The following is a 17,207-nucleotide window of genomic DNA, read 5'->3' on the forward strand; positions in this document are numbered from 1 at the left end:
GCCGCCGGGTCATCCACGGTCAAGGCCTGTTTGCATGCACAGGACTACCGGTAGAATAGTCTAATGCAGCGGACATCGGGAATCGAGCCCTACCCGTCTGTCGCCGGGTCATCCACGGTCAGGGCCTATTTGATACAAACTCCTACAGTTTAGTAATACTAAACTATCAAATTGCTACTCCTAAAGTTTAGTATATGGCTGTTTGGATGGACTACTAATCCTTAGGACCTTAGAGGGAAAATGTCATTTTTACCCCCAATTACTTCTCTAAACTACCCCTACACTGTTCACATCATTAATGCATGGGAGGGTAACGGAGGTAAAGGGAGACTTAGGGACCACTTTTAAGAGAAATAGGATCCATTAGTACCTATTGGCCCTCCTAATGAAAATGACCTCCTAAGTGCACTTTTAGAACCCATATTTAGATGCACAAGTCAAGTATTTTAAAAGTGGACTCAAGGGTATATCCAAACAGACCTTACCTCAAATACACCACCTCGCATACGGACATGGGCGGATGACGCTGCTTATAATATCACTGCCCTCGTTCGTTTGCCTCCTTCCAAAGTCCTGAGACCTGACGAGAGCTAGCTGATTAGCCATTGGTGGCCCGTGAAGGCTGCAAGCAGGTCGATCACCAAAGAGCTTCAATTCGACCGCCGACACTAGCCGTGTGCGGTACTGGCCGGGTCTAGAAGACCGTGCATGGCTGCGTCGTTGTCCTCTGCTGCGAAGGGCGCTCTTCTTCCGTGGGCCCGCGGCGGCCATGGCGGCCTCGCGAGGGTCCTGCTGGGCGGGGCGTTGCTAACGGTGCGTGCGCGATTCTCGTAGTATAGTGTGTACTGCTACCGTTCAGATCCATGAATCTCTCGCGCCGCACCGCGTGGACGCGTGCATGCTTGACAGCTTGAGTTGGAAGCTTTTTATTCGTTCTCGTTTGTTCCGGCCATGGCCGCGTCGTCCCCGATGGCTCTCCCCGCCGCCATGAGATCGATCTTCGGAGCTCGGAGTAACCGCGTTCTTCTTCTTGCTGCTCGTGACTTGCAGGCCGGAGGAGGAGGAGGCAGCTGCCCGCGCCGGTGGCAGTCGTCGCTGCCGCAGCTGGACCACACCGACAGGTGAGAGCAGCATTCAGATCCCGATCGATCTCCGGCTCTGTTTTTGCCATTTGCATGCGGGCCGCGTTAACATGTAAGTGTGCATGCATGGACGCACGCGCAGGTCCGACGAGGAGAGCTGCGGCGAGATCGACTGGGACAACCTCGGCTTCGGCCTCACCCCGACGGACTACATGTACGTCATGCGGTCCTCGCCGGAGGACCTCGGCGGCTTCCCCCGCGGCGAGCTCTGCCGCTACGGCAACATCGAGCTCAGCCCCTCCTCCGGCGTCCTCAACTACGCCCAGGGCCTGTTCGAGGGGATGAAGGCGTACCGGCGGCCAGGCCGCGCCGGGTACACGCTGTTCCGGCCGGAGGAGAACGCGCGGCGGATGCAGCACGGAGCCGAGCGCATGTGCATGCCGGCGCCGTCCGTGGACCAGTTCGTCCGCGCCGTCAAGGAGACCGTCCTCGCCAACAGGCGCTGGGTACGTGCGTGCGTTCCATCATTTCACGCGAACGCGCGTCGAGCTCTCGGGTCCGGCCGCCATTGATTGACCTCTGCGATCCCTTGTGTTCGTTCCAGGTGCCGCCGCAGGGAAAGGGGGCCCTGTACCTCCGGCCCCTGCTCATGGGGAGCGGCCCGATCCTCGGGCTGGCTCCGGCCCCCGAGTACACGTTCCTCATCTATGCCGCGCCCGTCGGAAACTACTTCAAGGAGGGCCTGGCGCCGATCAACCTGGTCGTGGACGATGAGTTCCACCGCGCGATGCCGGGCGGCACCGGCGGCGTCAAGACCATCGCCAACTACGCGCCGGTACGTTCGCTGGCTGTCGTGGCCGTTCTGCCGTGCGTTTTGCGTTGTGCATGCGGTGACTGAATAGGGTGATCGTCGGAAATGGTTGTGACGATGTGCGCAGGTGCTCAGGGCGCAGCTGGACGCCAAGAGCAAGGGCTTCACGGACGTGCTGTACCTCGACTCGGTGCACAAGCGCTACCTGGAGGAGGTCTCTTCGTGCAACGTGTTCGTCGTCAAGGGCGGCGTCGTCGCCACGCCGGCCACCATGGGCACCATCCTGCCGGGGATCACGCGCAAGAGCGTCATCGAGCTAGCCCGGGACCGCGGCTACAAGGTCACGGCCCTGAACCTGTCTCTTTCCCTTTTCGCGCGTGACCTGCCGCTCCGTTCGTACATCGAACGCACGCCCATTTCCAGCGGCAACTTATTACTGACGACGATGATCCTGACCGAGCAGGTTGAGGAGCGCCTCGTCTCCATCGACGACCTGATCGACGCCGACGAGGTGTTCTGCACCGGGACGGCGGTGGTGGTGGCGCCGGTGTCGACGGTTACGTACAAGGGGCAGAGGTAGGATCGCATTTTTATTCAATTCGACCGATCTGTCGCAGATGTTGAGAACAGCTCCTCGATGGTCTTTTCTTGGGCGTTTCAGGCACGCATTCAGAACCGGCTCGGACACGTTGGCGCAGGAGCTGTACACGACTCTGACGTCCATCCAGATGGGCCTGACCGAGGACAACAAGGGATGGACGGTGGCTGTAGATTAAGGTGACAGCATGGGTTGGGGGCCATGGGAGCGCCTCGATATTCATATATTTCTTATACTATTAGATTGGCCATTGTGAGCAGTCATTGGTATTGCCATCAGGTAGAAAAAGCACGCATGCCATTGATCAGCATGTAGCATCCCGGCAATTTGGAAAATAAACCGTGTCTGTTGATGGCGATCAATGAGGCGATTGAGCAGTCATTGTTTTGAATCTCGCAACTTTTTTTTTAACGAACCGCATAGTGCGTTTTTTCATTGATCTAGTAGAAAAAATAGGCCACGGGTAGGAAAAGGAAAAGGAAAGAAAAAAAAATAGACTCGTCTAGTTGGATTGCGACATCAACGCAGGTAACCACTTAACTCAAACCCGCCATATCCGACCGGTTCGATTGGGACGTCAACGCGGTCTCACCACTCCACTCGCCACGGCGGCACCCACCAACATTCCCGCGCATGTATTTGCCGAAACCTCCAGGCGTGGCCCTGCGTCGACAGGGAACCGATAGAAGCAGCCTGCACCGCACCAAGAAGGCCACCACCATGCGGGATCCACCGCTGTAGTGCCGCTGCAGCACCACACTCCACCTGACAGACTGATATCACCGAATCCGAACCTCTCGCAGGCTGCCTCGCAGTCACCACCACGATAACACAACGCGCGGGGGCCTCGCCACATCCGCCATTGGACTCCACCTCGCTCATCGCCTCAAAGAAACACCACGTGTGGGGGCCTCGCCATGCCCGCCACAGTACCCATGTCGCAGATCCATTTTTTTTATCGTCGTCAGAGTATCGAGCAATGTTACCCCACTCCACAAGATCTCCATCGATCAGCCAAGCCGCCGCCGCAGGTCGACTTCGCCTTGTTACTTCACCCGCACAAAAGACTCCGCCGCCATGTCAGCAAGCCAGAGAAGTCGCTTGTGCCGTTTTCCGACGATGCACCGCACCAGGTAGCCCAGCCAAACTGAGCAACCCGCTACGGTCCACTGCAAGCCTAGTTATCCTACGATGCCATTGCTGCAAGCGTCGTCCTCTGACGTAGTCCCACACTGCACTGACCGTTGCCAAGCAACGCCAGACACCGCGGTCCGCTGCAAGCAACCAAGACCGACAACTATGCGACAACCCCTGGCCCCCACCATAACTGTGATCGCCTCCACGCGGTCTCGGTAACACCCATCCAGCTTGCCACGCGGTTAAATTGTCGCCACCAGCTGCGGCCGCCCATGACCAATGGACCAGCAATGCCAAAATCGAGATGGGTCTCTAGAGACAACGCCTCCAAGGAGCGCACGACGCCAATAGCGCCGCCGTCGCCCATCCAGGATCTGGACAAGGTTTTCACCCAGAGGACCCCGTGCAGTAGAGTTGTAGCTCAGATATGAAGCCCTCAACGGGGAGAATGACGTCCTAGGGCGCTGTTGTCATCCCCACCAGCAAGAATGCTGGCGAGGGCTTTCGCGCGGAGCATCCCGACCCCTCGCTGCACGCTCACGGCTCAGTACTCCCGGACCACAGTCACGGCAGCCCATCCGAGGTGGCGTCACAACCGTGCCTCCTCGCACCATGCCGTCGTACCTCCACCTCCGCTTGCTCGCATGTGGTCATCCTCCTCGCGCTGCGCCCTGCGCTGCCCCGCGCGGCCTGCATGCAGTGCCTCCTCCGCGTAGCCGTCATCTACGCCGCTATTCTCCATGGGCCTCCGCCGGCCGCCACACCTACTACGCGTCTCCTCCTCCCGGCGGCCCCTCCGCGTCTCCTTCTCCATCAGGCCGCTATCACCGCGTGTGGTCTATTAGCCATGTGCCGGGACCGCCGCCCCCCCCCCACCCCCCCGTCGTCCTACATCTGGACCTTCGACATCCGCCACCCGAACAACCAACCGGGGTGCCGTCCAGCCGCAGGTTCGCCAGCACCGTCACGTCCAACGCCGTGAACCACAGTCCGGACCCGGTGCCAACGGCGTTAGCCGCGGGCCGCACCGCCTCCACCACAACCAGAAGGCGGCAGCCTCCACCTCTCTCGCCTCGGCCAGCTTGCCACTGCTCCTGGACGACAGGGACAGGCATGATGACGATGAGCTCGACACCGACCATCGTAGCCTGGCCACCAGCCCGTGTCCTGGCGCCCCTCAGATCGAAAGCTGCTGGCGGACGAGCCCGACGATGACAACGCCCCGAACGATCGCCGCTCGAAGCAGCCACCGCCACCACCACCGCCTCTCTTGCCGCCATCCTGGTCCCTCCTTCGGAACATGGGGAGCGGGAAGCACCTCTTCGTCGTCGTCGCCGCCGCCGCGGCCTCCTCGTCCTCGGGCCCGGGACCTCCATGTACCCTAGCCCCTTCTCGTCAGCCTTGCTCCAGGCCCCTCAAAGTGCGCTGGCGAGGATACGGTCAGCGCAACCACCTTCTCCGCGCCGCGCCGGGATTGGCCACGGCGGCGGATCCAGGGGCGGGGAGGCTGGATCTGGGCTGCCGCCAATCCGGCGCGCCGCCCAGCACTTAGCGTTGTCCCACCCCGGTGCTATCCTCGGGAGCCGCCGGTCTGCCCCGCCGCCACCGTCCTCGGGAGTCGGATGGGCTTCCGGCGACCCCCTCCTGCGGCGGCGAGGTGGGCACGAGAGGTGGTGGGGTGGGTTTGACGGCAGCGACAGGAGCGCCGCCTATGTCGCCCGCGGGGAGCGACGCGGGGGCTTGTCAGTTTAAACTTTTAACCCATACCAAACTTCCAAGTTCCAAAGCCGGCGAATCTCGCAACTTGGATGTGCACTGATCTCCCATGGCATCCCTGCATCGACAGTTCCATTTCACTACGTGATGCACATCACAAGCTAGGCACGATCCAACCAACCAAACCACAGCAGGGTCAGAACTCTGAACTCGGGAGTCATTTCTTTTTCCTCGAGTCCTCGTGCGCACGCCAATCCGAACAAAGAAAGCGTGTGTGCGTATCGCGCATCGATGCTTAGGCCTCCTTTGATTAGACTTCCAAATCTGCTTTTACTTTTACAAAAGCTAAAAGCCAACTAAAAGGATAAAAAGCCATATGTGCTTTTATCAAAAGCAGCTTCCACTCCGGTACAAATAAAAAACAGGTTCCCTGCTTTCACCTGTTTCGGGCAACTGGTTATGACGATACCAATTCGATTTCCCTTCTGTTTCCCATCCGTGCGTGACCTTTCCCGTCCGTCCATGACCCCACCCGACCACCGCCCCATCCGCCAAGGCCTGCCGCCCGCCGCACCCGGCGCCGCCGTCTCCTGTGCTGCTCCGCAGACCGCATCTCCCGCGCCGCGTGCATGCTGCGGAGGAGGTGGAGATCGCACCGACCAGGAGGTGGAGACCGGGCCACCGTGGAGGAGCTTTGCCGCCTTGCCCCGGAAAAAGGAGCTTCACTCCGGGCAGCCAAGCCAGCTACAGAGGACATCGTCCCCGTGGCCAACGAGGCCTGCGCTCGTTTGTACACGTATTGTTGGGAATCAATTTGACTGACTCAAATTGCTTGAAGAGATTAGTGGAATTTCTCATGAAGATGTTAGAGGACTGATCAATTTTGTGTCGCGTACTGACCGCAGCTCGAATTTTGAAGAATGGAGGAAGCTCGTAGCGGTCGCGCAGGACAACAGTAGAGCTTTGCCATGTTCCTGGCGCCGCTACATCCTAGACGCGAATGGCCGCCCCTCCGTCCGCTCCTTTCTACGCCACGGGAGTTGATGTACGCAGCCGGGAGTTGACGTACGCCGCCGGGAGGACGGACGCAGATCGCGCCGCCGCGGCCACTGGACAAGTCTGGGACTCGGGAGGAAGATGAAGAAACAGAAACTGACAGGTGGGCTCAACAATTGCTTTTTGTCCAAGATGAAGGAGAGTCGTTAGATTCCACTTGGAGGACAGAGATAGATGGGTGTGTTTGGTTCGAGGCGGCCGGTTATCGCAAGCCTTTTGATGACTAATCAATTTAATGGATGAAAAATGTAAAAAAAAAAATTCCTTTCTAAAATAGTCATTTACATGCGAATAATGAACATATTATTTTATTACGAGCAATTTTTATATAAACAGAACTTTCACACCTTTATGAACATTACAAGTATTTTAAGTACACACTACAGTTTCACATCTGCTCTAACTAAACGGCTTTCTACTTTTCCCACGACTACTTTCTCACAGCTATTTTCTACAACTCACAACTCACAGCAGTTTTTTCAAAAATCACAGCCCAACCAAACAACACCTCACTCTGTTTTCTACAACTCACAGCAGTTTTTCCAAAAATCACAACCCAACCAAACGCACCTCACTGTATCCTATCGTGATCCATTGCAAGAACTCGGGGACGACACGAGTACTTCCTTCCAGCAGCTCCCCTAGTCTCACACGACATGTAGTTCATGTTTGCGACACTTGTCGTTTCTACAATTTTTTTTAAAAAAATATTAAGAGTTGTTTTTCCTCGAAAACATCGAAAAGTTTTGCACTTTGCTCTTGCTCCTTTCGGAGCATCATGGCCGCTACCACTACCAAGGTGCCACCATCCAACCTCCTGCATTGCATAGAAGCCAGAAAAGAGATCACAGGAAAACCGCACCGTGCCGTGGGAGTCCAGCAGGCAGGGAACAACCAAAAGTTTGATCAGCGTGAAAGACGACGACGTATTCACTTCACTAGTTCAACAGAATCATATACAACTTGGCAGGAATCGACATGCGTACAGAACAAACCCAACACATTACCAGCTCGAATCAGCACCCAGGGCAGACACTATACAGGTTCTTCTCATTCAACAACCGGCTACCAAAGACGATGAACGACCACTAACACAGAAAAAAATGGCATCCGTGAAACAACAGTTGCCATCAGATCAAGATCACATCAGCAGCACAAAGTCGGTTCCTAGTTCCTGCTTACTCTACGGTAGGAGCAGCCCGGTAGTATGCAGGCACCGTAGCAGGGAAGAACATTTGTCTCACGCCTTCAGCTTTGATGATAGGGAGGATGATGCCACATGCACCCTGCAGATAATTTTCAGTTAGAAAAGGTAGTGATAGTAGCTCTCCACATAAACCCTATGCAGAGTAAAATAGACAATGAGATGGCTTGTGCATATATTTTTGCTCTAGGGTTGGACGTATTTTGCATGTGCATAGCACAAAAACGAAGATATTTGAATACCCATGCTAGCTAGAACTACAACTTAAGTGGGAAAAGAGTGTATGCAGCATATCTCAAAGTGCTGGCCAAAATTATACAAGTGTTTTCACAAAATCACAATCAATTTCAGATTATTCTGAACAAACGACAAAATGCCGACCAATTACACAGGTTTTCACAACCACCAAGTTTCAGATTGTTCTGCCCGAACAAAATATCAAAGATAAAACAGCATAGAGCAGGAAGTTTTCTCATTCTCATTTCCTGGATGTTAAAAGTAAAGGACCTATCCAATGCTAAATTATATGACTGTCCACAGGTTGTCACTGTGACATAATAAAGAACAATGCAGTGACAAAGAAGAAGATGATTTAGGGGGCTTACAGAAATCAGTCTGGCTCCAATCCACATTCGTTTAGGTGAAGGAAGAGGGAGCATCAGGCGACTAACACCATAGATAGCAACAGCAAAGAAGTGTGCAACTAAACTCAATGGCCGAGGATTAAGACCAGAAAGTAGGGCAATAGGCCCATTTGAGAAGACACCTCCAAGGCTCAAGTAATCAAAGCAAGCTTGGCGCATCTCATTCCTAGCTTGATCTGGCGAGGCACTGAAGACCTTATATAAAGCACCAGCCAATGTGTTTATCGTGGAAGCAACCGGCTGAAAATATGACAGCTTGTTAAAGAAACAAATCACATCATGAGGAAGCCAGGTAACTAATAGTTATACAAAAAAACTGACCTTCCGCAATGTATAGAATGATTCAAGGTATTTGCACAAGGAAGATGCATCATGCAGATTGCGAAGAGGCTTGAGAAGATTGCGTAGGACAACAATGTCAGATAATGCAACAGTCATTCCTCCACCAGTTAAAGGATGTCTCATATTGAAGGCATCCCCCATCAAAAGTGCACCAGGGGTTGGATGTGGGGCAGCTGGCATGCTCCTATTTGGCATTGTTCTTATGCTTCCCTTGTCAATGGCTGCTATAAAAGATTCATAGATTTCTGGAGGAATCTGACAAAATACAAGCACGAATTATGACAACTGGTTGGAATGAGTGGTCAGTGAAACTAACATGAACAAGATCAAGTGGAGTTTTTAAGGGAAAAGGTACCTGGGGTGCAACAACAGTTTTGAGATAATTTGCCATTTCACCACTTGCTATGGAAGGCACCTTCTGACCAGGAACATCAACCAAACAACGCACCTCGGTGCTGCTTATTGGGTAAAATAGGATGGGCGAAGGATTGGCCAAGATAACATGCCCATGATTTGGGTGGGGAAGCTGGCAATTCTCCAAGACCAACCCAACAAAGCAAGACGGAACATCAACCTAAGGACATATTTCCATCAGTATCGACGGGCCACAAAATTCAGCAATAAGTATAAGTGAAGCACTACCTTTGGAGAGCAGAGGGCACGCCGTAGATTTGAAAAGCAGCCATCACATACAATTGTCAAGGGTGCATAAGCCTTTAGTTCTTGACCTGACTTGGTTTTGTATTGAACACCCTTAACTGTACCATTTTCTTCAAGAAGGGATGTAACAGTTCCTTGCTCTAATTGGACACTGAATGACCACAACAGTATAATAAATATTAGCACATGACACATGCAAATGCATAAATAATTCGATATGTGCAAAGATAAGACATGCGGAATCGAGAAGGGGGGAATAACATGAAAACTAGAATACATTGAACAAAGAGCTCTAAAATCAAGAACTTTTAACAAATTAAAGATGTTAAGACAATAAAGTGTGTTCAAATCATCTGATCAATCAAAATTAATCAATAATCAATCGACTAATCAGTCATTGGACATCAATTGGGTGTATCGGCTCGATTAGTTGTCAATTAGTTAGTCTAGTCAACCAGTTGGATAATTAATATTTGGTTGGTCACAGTTAGTCAAGTCTGAGAGACCAACTTGCAGCCAGTAACTTAGGCTTGGTAATTTCAGCCCATTAGAAATCAGCCTATGTATTGCAGCGCTGTTTTTGAGCTAGCCTTGTCCCTTGCGCTGCCTATAGGCTGTAGCTGACCACGTGCGGAAAGGGGAAAATCTATCCTGCCTGCAGCCTCCTGCAGTGCACCGCCACCGCTGCTCAGCTCTGCTCTTTGGTTGCTTTTACATGTTGGGCTCAAAACAAGTAAATGAACAGCTTCTTGATCTACTCTCTATCTCTATCCCATGCCTTTGCAAGATGTCAATACCCTCAAAATATATGGGTTAGTTAGATTTACACTCAGGTATAGACAACTGACTATGCAGTAGGATGGCAGCCTGCGCTGACCGGCTGATTTGGTAGATTAGCCAACCGACTAATCATGCCTAGTTGTTGACCAATCGTGGTTAGTCAGCTAGTCGGTGCCCAGGTAGAGTGGTAAACTCTCAACTTTACAACTTGAAAACAGAATTCATATAAACACCACATAATGAAACAGTTAAACAGAAGAATACAAGTTAATGACTAAGCAAAGCATATAGAAAGAATAGAAAAGGAAGTATTGATATTACTTGGGCAAAGATGCAGCTTTCTGACGCATCCTCTGTATAAACCTTCCATTGTGAAAGCTTCTACCAGCAACATCAGAATGGAACTTCTCCAAGGGATAAGCAAGCTTTGTGTTCCTCCCATCTTTGAATAAAGCATAACCAAGGACACGCTGGGCATCAATTTCTTCCACACAATCTGAACAGGATGAAAAATTACTATGGTTATGGTAACTTTAGAAAAGGCAATGAAATAGAATAAGGTACACAGTGCAGGCATTACCTTCGAGGCCTAACTCGATTAATTTCAAGTAACCCCCAGGTTGCAACAATTCACCCACAATTCTGTCAGGTTCTGTCAGATCTCTCTCAATAACATGCACCCGACGGCCATCCTGGATTCCCAACAAACAAAGCTTATTAAGAAACAGAAGCTATAGAATATGGTAACGAGTTGCCTGGAACAATATAATACGATAACATAATTATATCAAGATCCAGATGAAACTATGTTCTCACTCAAATAAATGCAAATAGGCATGGGAAAAAATAAAAAATTGGGAACACCGTCAAGCCAAATAGAACGTGCAAGGCATTACTATTTAAGTTTGTATACTACACGCTCTATAGGCTCAGCTGGATACAAGATAAAAGGTCAGCAGTTTAACATGGTCTCAAACATATGTAGCCAGTTGCAACAATTTCTTTCCAGCATTTTCTTGCAGCCCATAACTCAATAAAAGGAATATTGCATAAAAAATTCCGTAATTGGGTAAGGAGCTTTATTGCTTGCTTTATTTCATACATACAACCTAACTTGAACATTATCTGCAGGCAAATGGGAAATAGTCAATTCAAGTAACAGGACATGCCCACATTTTTGTATTGATGATACATCACTCTCAGAGCAGCTGGGAGTTATATGGAGTTAAGTAGGTCATAAAATTGATTGGACACTCCTCTTTTCTTTGACCTAAATTAGTTAGGCAATTCATTAATGGTGAGAAAGAGCACATCAGTACTGTGTTGAATCAGCTGCCATCTACACCCAATAAAAAATTGTAAGGTGCTCCAGAAACATTCTCTTATTCAAGGTAAATTTAAATCTTCATTATAGCATTATTATGGAAAACACTAAGCATGCCTAATCACTTTATATGCAGAGCTTTTTAGTGTCCACGATTCAAGAGAACTAATGTTTGAGGCTTATACATGTAATCTTCCGTTAGCTGTTGCTTTCTCCCCCTCGGCCCCCTCCTCTTTCATTCTCCAAACAAAAGAGTTGTGGCCAAGAAAGACCAAGAATTGGCTGATCAATGTAACAAAGTGACGAAGTCAAGAATGCTTTGATTGGAGGAGGAAATTTTTTCATTCAGAGTTGCATGACAACGAAATTCGGCAGTACCAAACTGCCAAGCCACACAAACTCCACGTCCACAAACAGTGACACCGACAGAAACCTCGCTTTCCAGAGACTCGGTAAACATGCAAAGTTAACCAACGTAAGTTGCAACAAAATCACAGCTATTTTCTCTTTTTGATTCTATCTCTGGCACTAGCCAGCAAACGTTAACAGAAACCTTTGTACAGAAAAATAACAGCCAACTAATCTCGTCAGATAAACCAAAAAAAGCGGGTGACTTCGTAGAACTAAATCGAAGCAGGACGGAAGTTGTTGTATTCTCTAGTTCATGATGAGAAAATTTTGATCCCTCCTCATATGTCACGCCAAACAAAATTCAACATTGAGTTCCCTTCCAATAGAATACCAGCCCTTGTTCTTCACGCCAAGCAATAAGTATGCAATTTTAAAGGACGAAAGCTACCGATTTCAATCTAAAAAACTCCCAACTTTCGGCCACCTAGTGGAACGATGCGAACGAAGGAACGAGAAGGATTGAGACAAAGGATCCTACCTTTCCGAGCGTGTATGCCAGCGCAGATCCAGCTACCCCGGCTCCGACGATGATGACGTCCGACCCGCCGTCGCCGGCGGCGCCTGCGCCGTCACCGGTCGCACAGGCAGCCTCCGCCGCGGCTTTCTCTTCCACCAGCGGCGACCGGGGCCCGGACCCGCGGCGGCGGCCCAGCACGGCGGCAACAAGGACCGCCGCTAGGAGCGTGGCCGCGGCAGCTCCAATGAGCTGGAGCCCGGCGCCGGCGGCGGCGGCCGCAGCAGCCATGCCGCAATGGGGGCCCCCTCGTGCCGCTCTCTGGGATCTTCCGGTGCGCGGCGCGTTTGCTCCCTTCCTTGTGGGGCTTCTTTGGGAATGCGAGAGGAGATAGGGACAGAAGGAGAGCTATTTGATGCGTCTGGGGCGAGGAGAGAGGGAGGTGGTGGGCGATGGGACGAAACGACTCTTCGAGATTCTTCCGCTTTTTAAGGGGAGGGGGAGGAGGTTGAGGCCGCTCGCAGCCATGTCTGCATAGCTGGCCGGGCGGGCTTGGCTTAGCTGGATTTCTGGATTTTTCGAATTTGTGTGCAAATTTGGTTTATTTTCCAGCGGTTTCTGTTGGAAACAACTTTGTTGTTGTAGACTTGTAGCGGTGGGGTTCATAACATGGGGATGATGATGTTAGTTGCGTTCCTCTAAAAAAACATGGGGATAAAAAGTGTCGCTATGAATATACGGCACCATGTAGCCTCCTTCGTTATATGAATATTTCTTAAGTAAGATACACGGATGGTCTCTGAATTTATCATGAGGTGTCATTTAGATTCATAAACTTTCAAAATGCATTTTTCATGTTCATAAACTTATCTTAAAATGTCATCCTGATCCCTAAACTCTCAAAACATATTTTCAAGTCGTCCAACTTGCTAAGGGTGTCATCCGAGTCCTTAAACTCTCAAAGTGCATTTTAAGATCCTCCAATCAAGTACCAAGCAACTTGCGTGGATAGTCTAGCATGACTGCACTTTTACGCTGCACCGTCCCATGACCGAGTAAGACACCTTTCAATGCAAATCCTCTTCCTAGAGGCAAACGGCGGCAGACACACATGACCAGCCAAAAAATTATGGCAAGTGCCTTCATCCTTTCTATCATTTTCCCTCCTCTACTCTTCTCCTCCATCGCCAAGCCGCCTCCTTCCTCACTCTCTCCACTACCTCCCCCCAACTGCTAGGGTGACAACCATCGCATCCTCCATCACTCGTGGACGTCCCATGCGACAGGTTCTTAGGTCCACCATCACTCTCTCCAAAACTGCCTCCTCATGGACAGGGGGAGGGAGGGGTGGGCGCTGACGGATTTAGTTGAACAACCATAATTCTATTTTGAAAGTGATGAAAGAGATTCAATTACACAATGAATTTGTAAGTATACGATGAAAATTCATACAAACTGTTTACAAATTCATGAAGTCCAAACAGTCGCCACTGTAGAATCCATCGATAGTCTCCTTCACATAATCTTCCACTTGCATGGACTATTTATAAAATCCACGTGGTCCAACACACACAAAAAAAAAAGGCAACAATCCGATGTAACCATCGATGTAATCTCCTTCACACAATTTAATCCATCTAGCTTTGCGGATTATTTATGAAATTCATTGATATAGTCCGAACAAGCACCAATCCGATGAATCTATGTATCCCCTTCACTCAATCCAACTCGTCCAATGGTCTGGACCAGAAACTGATCAGCAGCGAGCAAACGTTTCATGATCGGTCATCAGTGTGAGACCTAAGAGGCTACAGGCCTACAGCACACCAAACTCTAGCACATGTGTAGACATGAGGACACCGTACTCGAACTGCCAGTGTATTGATTCTTGCTGCCAAACGGAGCTTTGTCACAACCGCTTCCCTTTTGCGCGCATAGTGGCCGTGGTACCCGCGGCGGCCGCCGGGACCAGCGGAGCTCGGCGGGACGACGGAGTGCGCGATGCCGAAGAGAGGGAAAACCATGGGTGATGGGTGGGACGAAAGCTGGGGAGAAATAGGAATCTAGATATGGGAGTAGCAGAGACGACAATAGGAATCAGATGTCACGCATGCAGCTGGTCCACGGCGCGCGTAGAGACAGCCGCGCCGCGCGCACCGCCACGCGCGCCAACTCACGTGTGCCACCTCCTCCAGGCATCAGACGCCAGGCCGCTCCAGCAGGCGACAGCGGCAGCATCTAGCAGCAGCGCCCACGCCCAGTTGAGACTTGAGAGCGTGCCTGGCAGCCGGCCAGATGGGCAGCCATGCACGGCGGGATCCTGGCGCCTAGCTCCAGCCTGCGGGCGCCCGTCTCGCCGCGCACGGTTGGATCCGGAGGGCCTCGGCGGTCACGGTCACGGGCGCGAATCCGGCGCATGCAAACCCATGTCCGGGCGCCTGGTTTCAGATCGCACCACTACTCCTGCCTGCGTCCTGCATGCAGATGCAGCCGAGACGGTCCTTTTCTTAATTAATCACGTTGTGGATATTTTTTTCTCCGATTATTATTAATCAAGGTGCATGCAAAAATAGTATTATTTGATTGGTTTGCTGAAATGCCCGTGGCACGCGCCGCTGGCAATCAGTGATCCATCCCCTGTCCCCCGTGATGTGCAGTATAATATCAGAAGGACACATTCTATAATGTTGGGACAGGCCCAAAGATTTGGAAGCAAGCCATTTTCCCAGTAAACAAAACTCGTGCGCCAGTGGTGTACGTGACAGTACCAACCATGCGGTGCACATGTTTCGTCTTCTATTTTTTTTTCCCGCGCTCACACTAGTCAACGATCACCAGTCAGCATTTTCGTGAGCGGCAAAACATGAATCGACAAGGCAAAACGATTGACATGATGAGCACATACTTTTCTGAATAGTAGTAATTTCTTTTTTTCTTGCATGGGAAAGTAGTAGTACTAGTAGTGTGCGGCCGCTTTTTGGAGTTATGGACGGGGGCACGGGGCGGATCCACACCCACATGTGCGCGCACGGTGGGCGGACAAAACGAACGGTAGGGCCGATGCCGTCATGTGCGCTTCATTTACACGTCCGAGCGGAGCCCACTGGCCACTGTAGCTACGTACAGGCGCATGATATCGATTCGTTCGGAACTGCTGCGTGCGTCGTGATCTGCGGTCTATTGGAGTGGTAGAGACCGTTATCCTCCAGCGCCCAGCGGCAGGCCAGCAGCGCGGTGAATGTGGAGTATTTTTTTTAGAAAAGAAGAGAAAAACAAGCAGCACACGTTCCTGTCCTTGTCCGGTACAGCAATGGCACGCACGTCTTGTGATTTTCGAGTTCCAGGCCAACCGAACAAGCTACTACACTGGTGGAAAGGAAAAAAACTCGGGTCTCAATCCGATAGATCAGTGACCGCATTCACGGCGGGGTTGACCATCATGAAGGCTACCGCAGCGCCCGGCCGGCCGTCCAAATCGGTCACGCGGCATAGTGACCGCGACGCGACGTCTTTATGGGTCAAGCACACGGCGTAAATGTTTTTCCTACCGCCCGTCCCCGACGGCCCGACGCTGCTGCTCAACGAACACTACTGCTACAGGCGCGCAACGAACCGAAACCAATCAGGACGCCGCGACCTTTAATGCGGGTCAATCAAGAGGATTCGGAACGCGTCAGTATTTCTGCGGGCGCACGGCACACGTGGGCTACTAGTTTCCCGGAGGCCGTGCGACCCCGGGCGCGCCACGTCGCCGCCGCACGCATGCGGAAGGCGCGGACACGTGACCCTGTTGCCCGAAAGATCACATTCTCATGTGCGGCTGTGGAGGGGGCGCGCGGCGCGCCGATCGTGAGGTCACCAGCAAGGCCGCGCGAGGTGCCCAGGCCGTGGCCCGTGGGAGGTGGGATCGCCGTCTCACAACTTGGTGGAGATGGGCAAATGGCAACGAACAACGAAACTATGCTCTCGTTGTGCCGGCAAGTGCTCGGACCGTCATGCTAGGATTTTTCTGAGACGACCGGCAAGAGCTCCCACAGTGATGCTAGTTTTCCTTTTCCTGAAACGACCAGCAAGGCGGCAAGTGTTCCAATGGAGTTGTACGAGAACCTTTCTCTTGATACGACGGAATAGAGCCGGGGATCCCAATATTCCCAGATCTGATCTGAGATCGAGCTACCAGACAAGATTTGGTAAGCAAACTGGCGTGTCGCGATCCGCTAAAGGAAAGGCGCCACGATTTTTATTCACCGCGCTTTCCACCGTCTTCTTTCTGTTCCTTTTGTTTTATCCGTGACGTGAAAAAGTGAAAACGGGCGACTGCACAGGCCCACGTCCTCTGCTCTTTTCTTGCCTGCCGCAGCTTTGGCACCAACAAGACTAGACCATACGAGGACGCACGGCACAGCTCGAATTCAAACGCCCCGGTAAAATTCAGACAGCCAAACTGTCAACCAAACGAGTCCAAGGAGGATTCGTTGAGCAGCGTTAGCTGATAACTGCAACTTCTGTAAGACGTCACGCAAATCAACGGCAGGATCGAAGCAGCGGCGAGCAGAAAACATGGAACGAACGGGCACAAGTCGCAAGAACAGACGAACAGCGCCGAAGCGACCACTAACAACGTGGTGCGGATCAGAAGAGGGCGGTTGGCCGGCACGCATCTCCCAGGCACGATCCTGCAGGCAACCCGGAAGTTGGTCGAGTTCATTGCATCTCGCAACGGTCAGCCGAAAACATCAGACACATGAAACCAGATCGAAGTGCCCTGCGCTCTACGGCCCTGTTGGGTTCCACTGGGCCTAAACTAAATTTTAATCCTCCTTGACTAAACTTTAATCCCCCTATTTGGTTCTAGTGACTAAAAACTATTAAAATAGTTAAATAAAGTTCAACTACCCCTAATCCAGAAGCAACCAGCCACAGTCAGCTGAGACTGATCCAGGCGCAAAAGGCATCGATCCAAATCCAGGGGTAAAGAATCTAGCAAG

The 17,207-nt window shown here is 51.5% G+C and overlaps 2 protein-coding genes and 1 long non-coding RNA gene across 3 annotated transcripts; 2 read left to right on the forward strand and 1 right to left on the reverse strand.

Moving 5' to 3' along the window:
* Positions 1–472: 472 nt before the first annotated feature.
* On the forward strand, positions 473–2,853 carry LOC117836492 (branched-chain-amino-acid aminotransferase 2, chloroplastic). The gene is made up of 7 exons (XM_034715930.2): positions 473–813; positions 1,051–1,121; positions 1,225–1,588; positions 1,687–1,917; positions 2,021–2,233; positions 2,357–2,469; positions 2,555–2,853. The coding sequence occupies exons 1-7, from the start codon at positions 709–711 to the stop codon at positions 2,667–2,669; spliced, it is 1,212 nt and encodes a 403-aa protein (XP_034571821.1). The 5' UTR covers positions 473–708; the 3' UTR covers positions 2,670–2,853.
* A 2,951-nt stretch (positions 2,854–5,804) lies between these two features.
* LOC117838754 (uncharacterized) lies at positions 5,805–6,721 on the forward strand. Its single transcript, XR_004636716.2, has 2 exons — positions 5,805–6,140; positions 6,250–6,721. It is a non-coding gene; the product is annotated as an uncharacterized lncRNA (long non-coding RNA).
* Positions 6,722–7,301: 580 nt separating this feature from the next.
* Positions 7,302–12,679, reverse strand: LOC117838753 (squalene monooxygenase SE1). The gene is made up of 8 exons (XM_034718905.2): positions 12,244–12,679; positions 10,611–10,722; positions 10,352–10,526; positions 9,233–9,401; positions 8,946–9,164; positions 8,570–8,845; positions 8,210–8,488; positions 7,302–7,686 (listed from the first exon to the last, which is right to left on the reverse strand). The coding sequence occupies exons 1-8, from the start codon at positions 12,508–12,510 to the stop codon at positions 7,579–7,581; spliced, it is 1,605 nt and encodes a 534-aa protein (XP_034574796.1). The 5' UTR covers positions 12,511–12,679; the 3' UTR covers positions 7,302–7,578.
* Between the last annotated feature and the right edge of the window lie 4,528 nt (positions 12,680–17,207).

The sequence above is a fragment of the Setaria viridis genome, chromosome 9 (genome assembly GCF_005286985.2).
Source record: "Setaria viridis chromosome 9, Setaria_viridis_v4.0, whole genome shotgun sequence".
Classification (NCBI taxonomy): domain Eukaryota; kingdom Viridiplantae; phylum Streptophyta; class Magnoliopsida; order Poales; family Poaceae; genus Setaria; species Setaria viridis.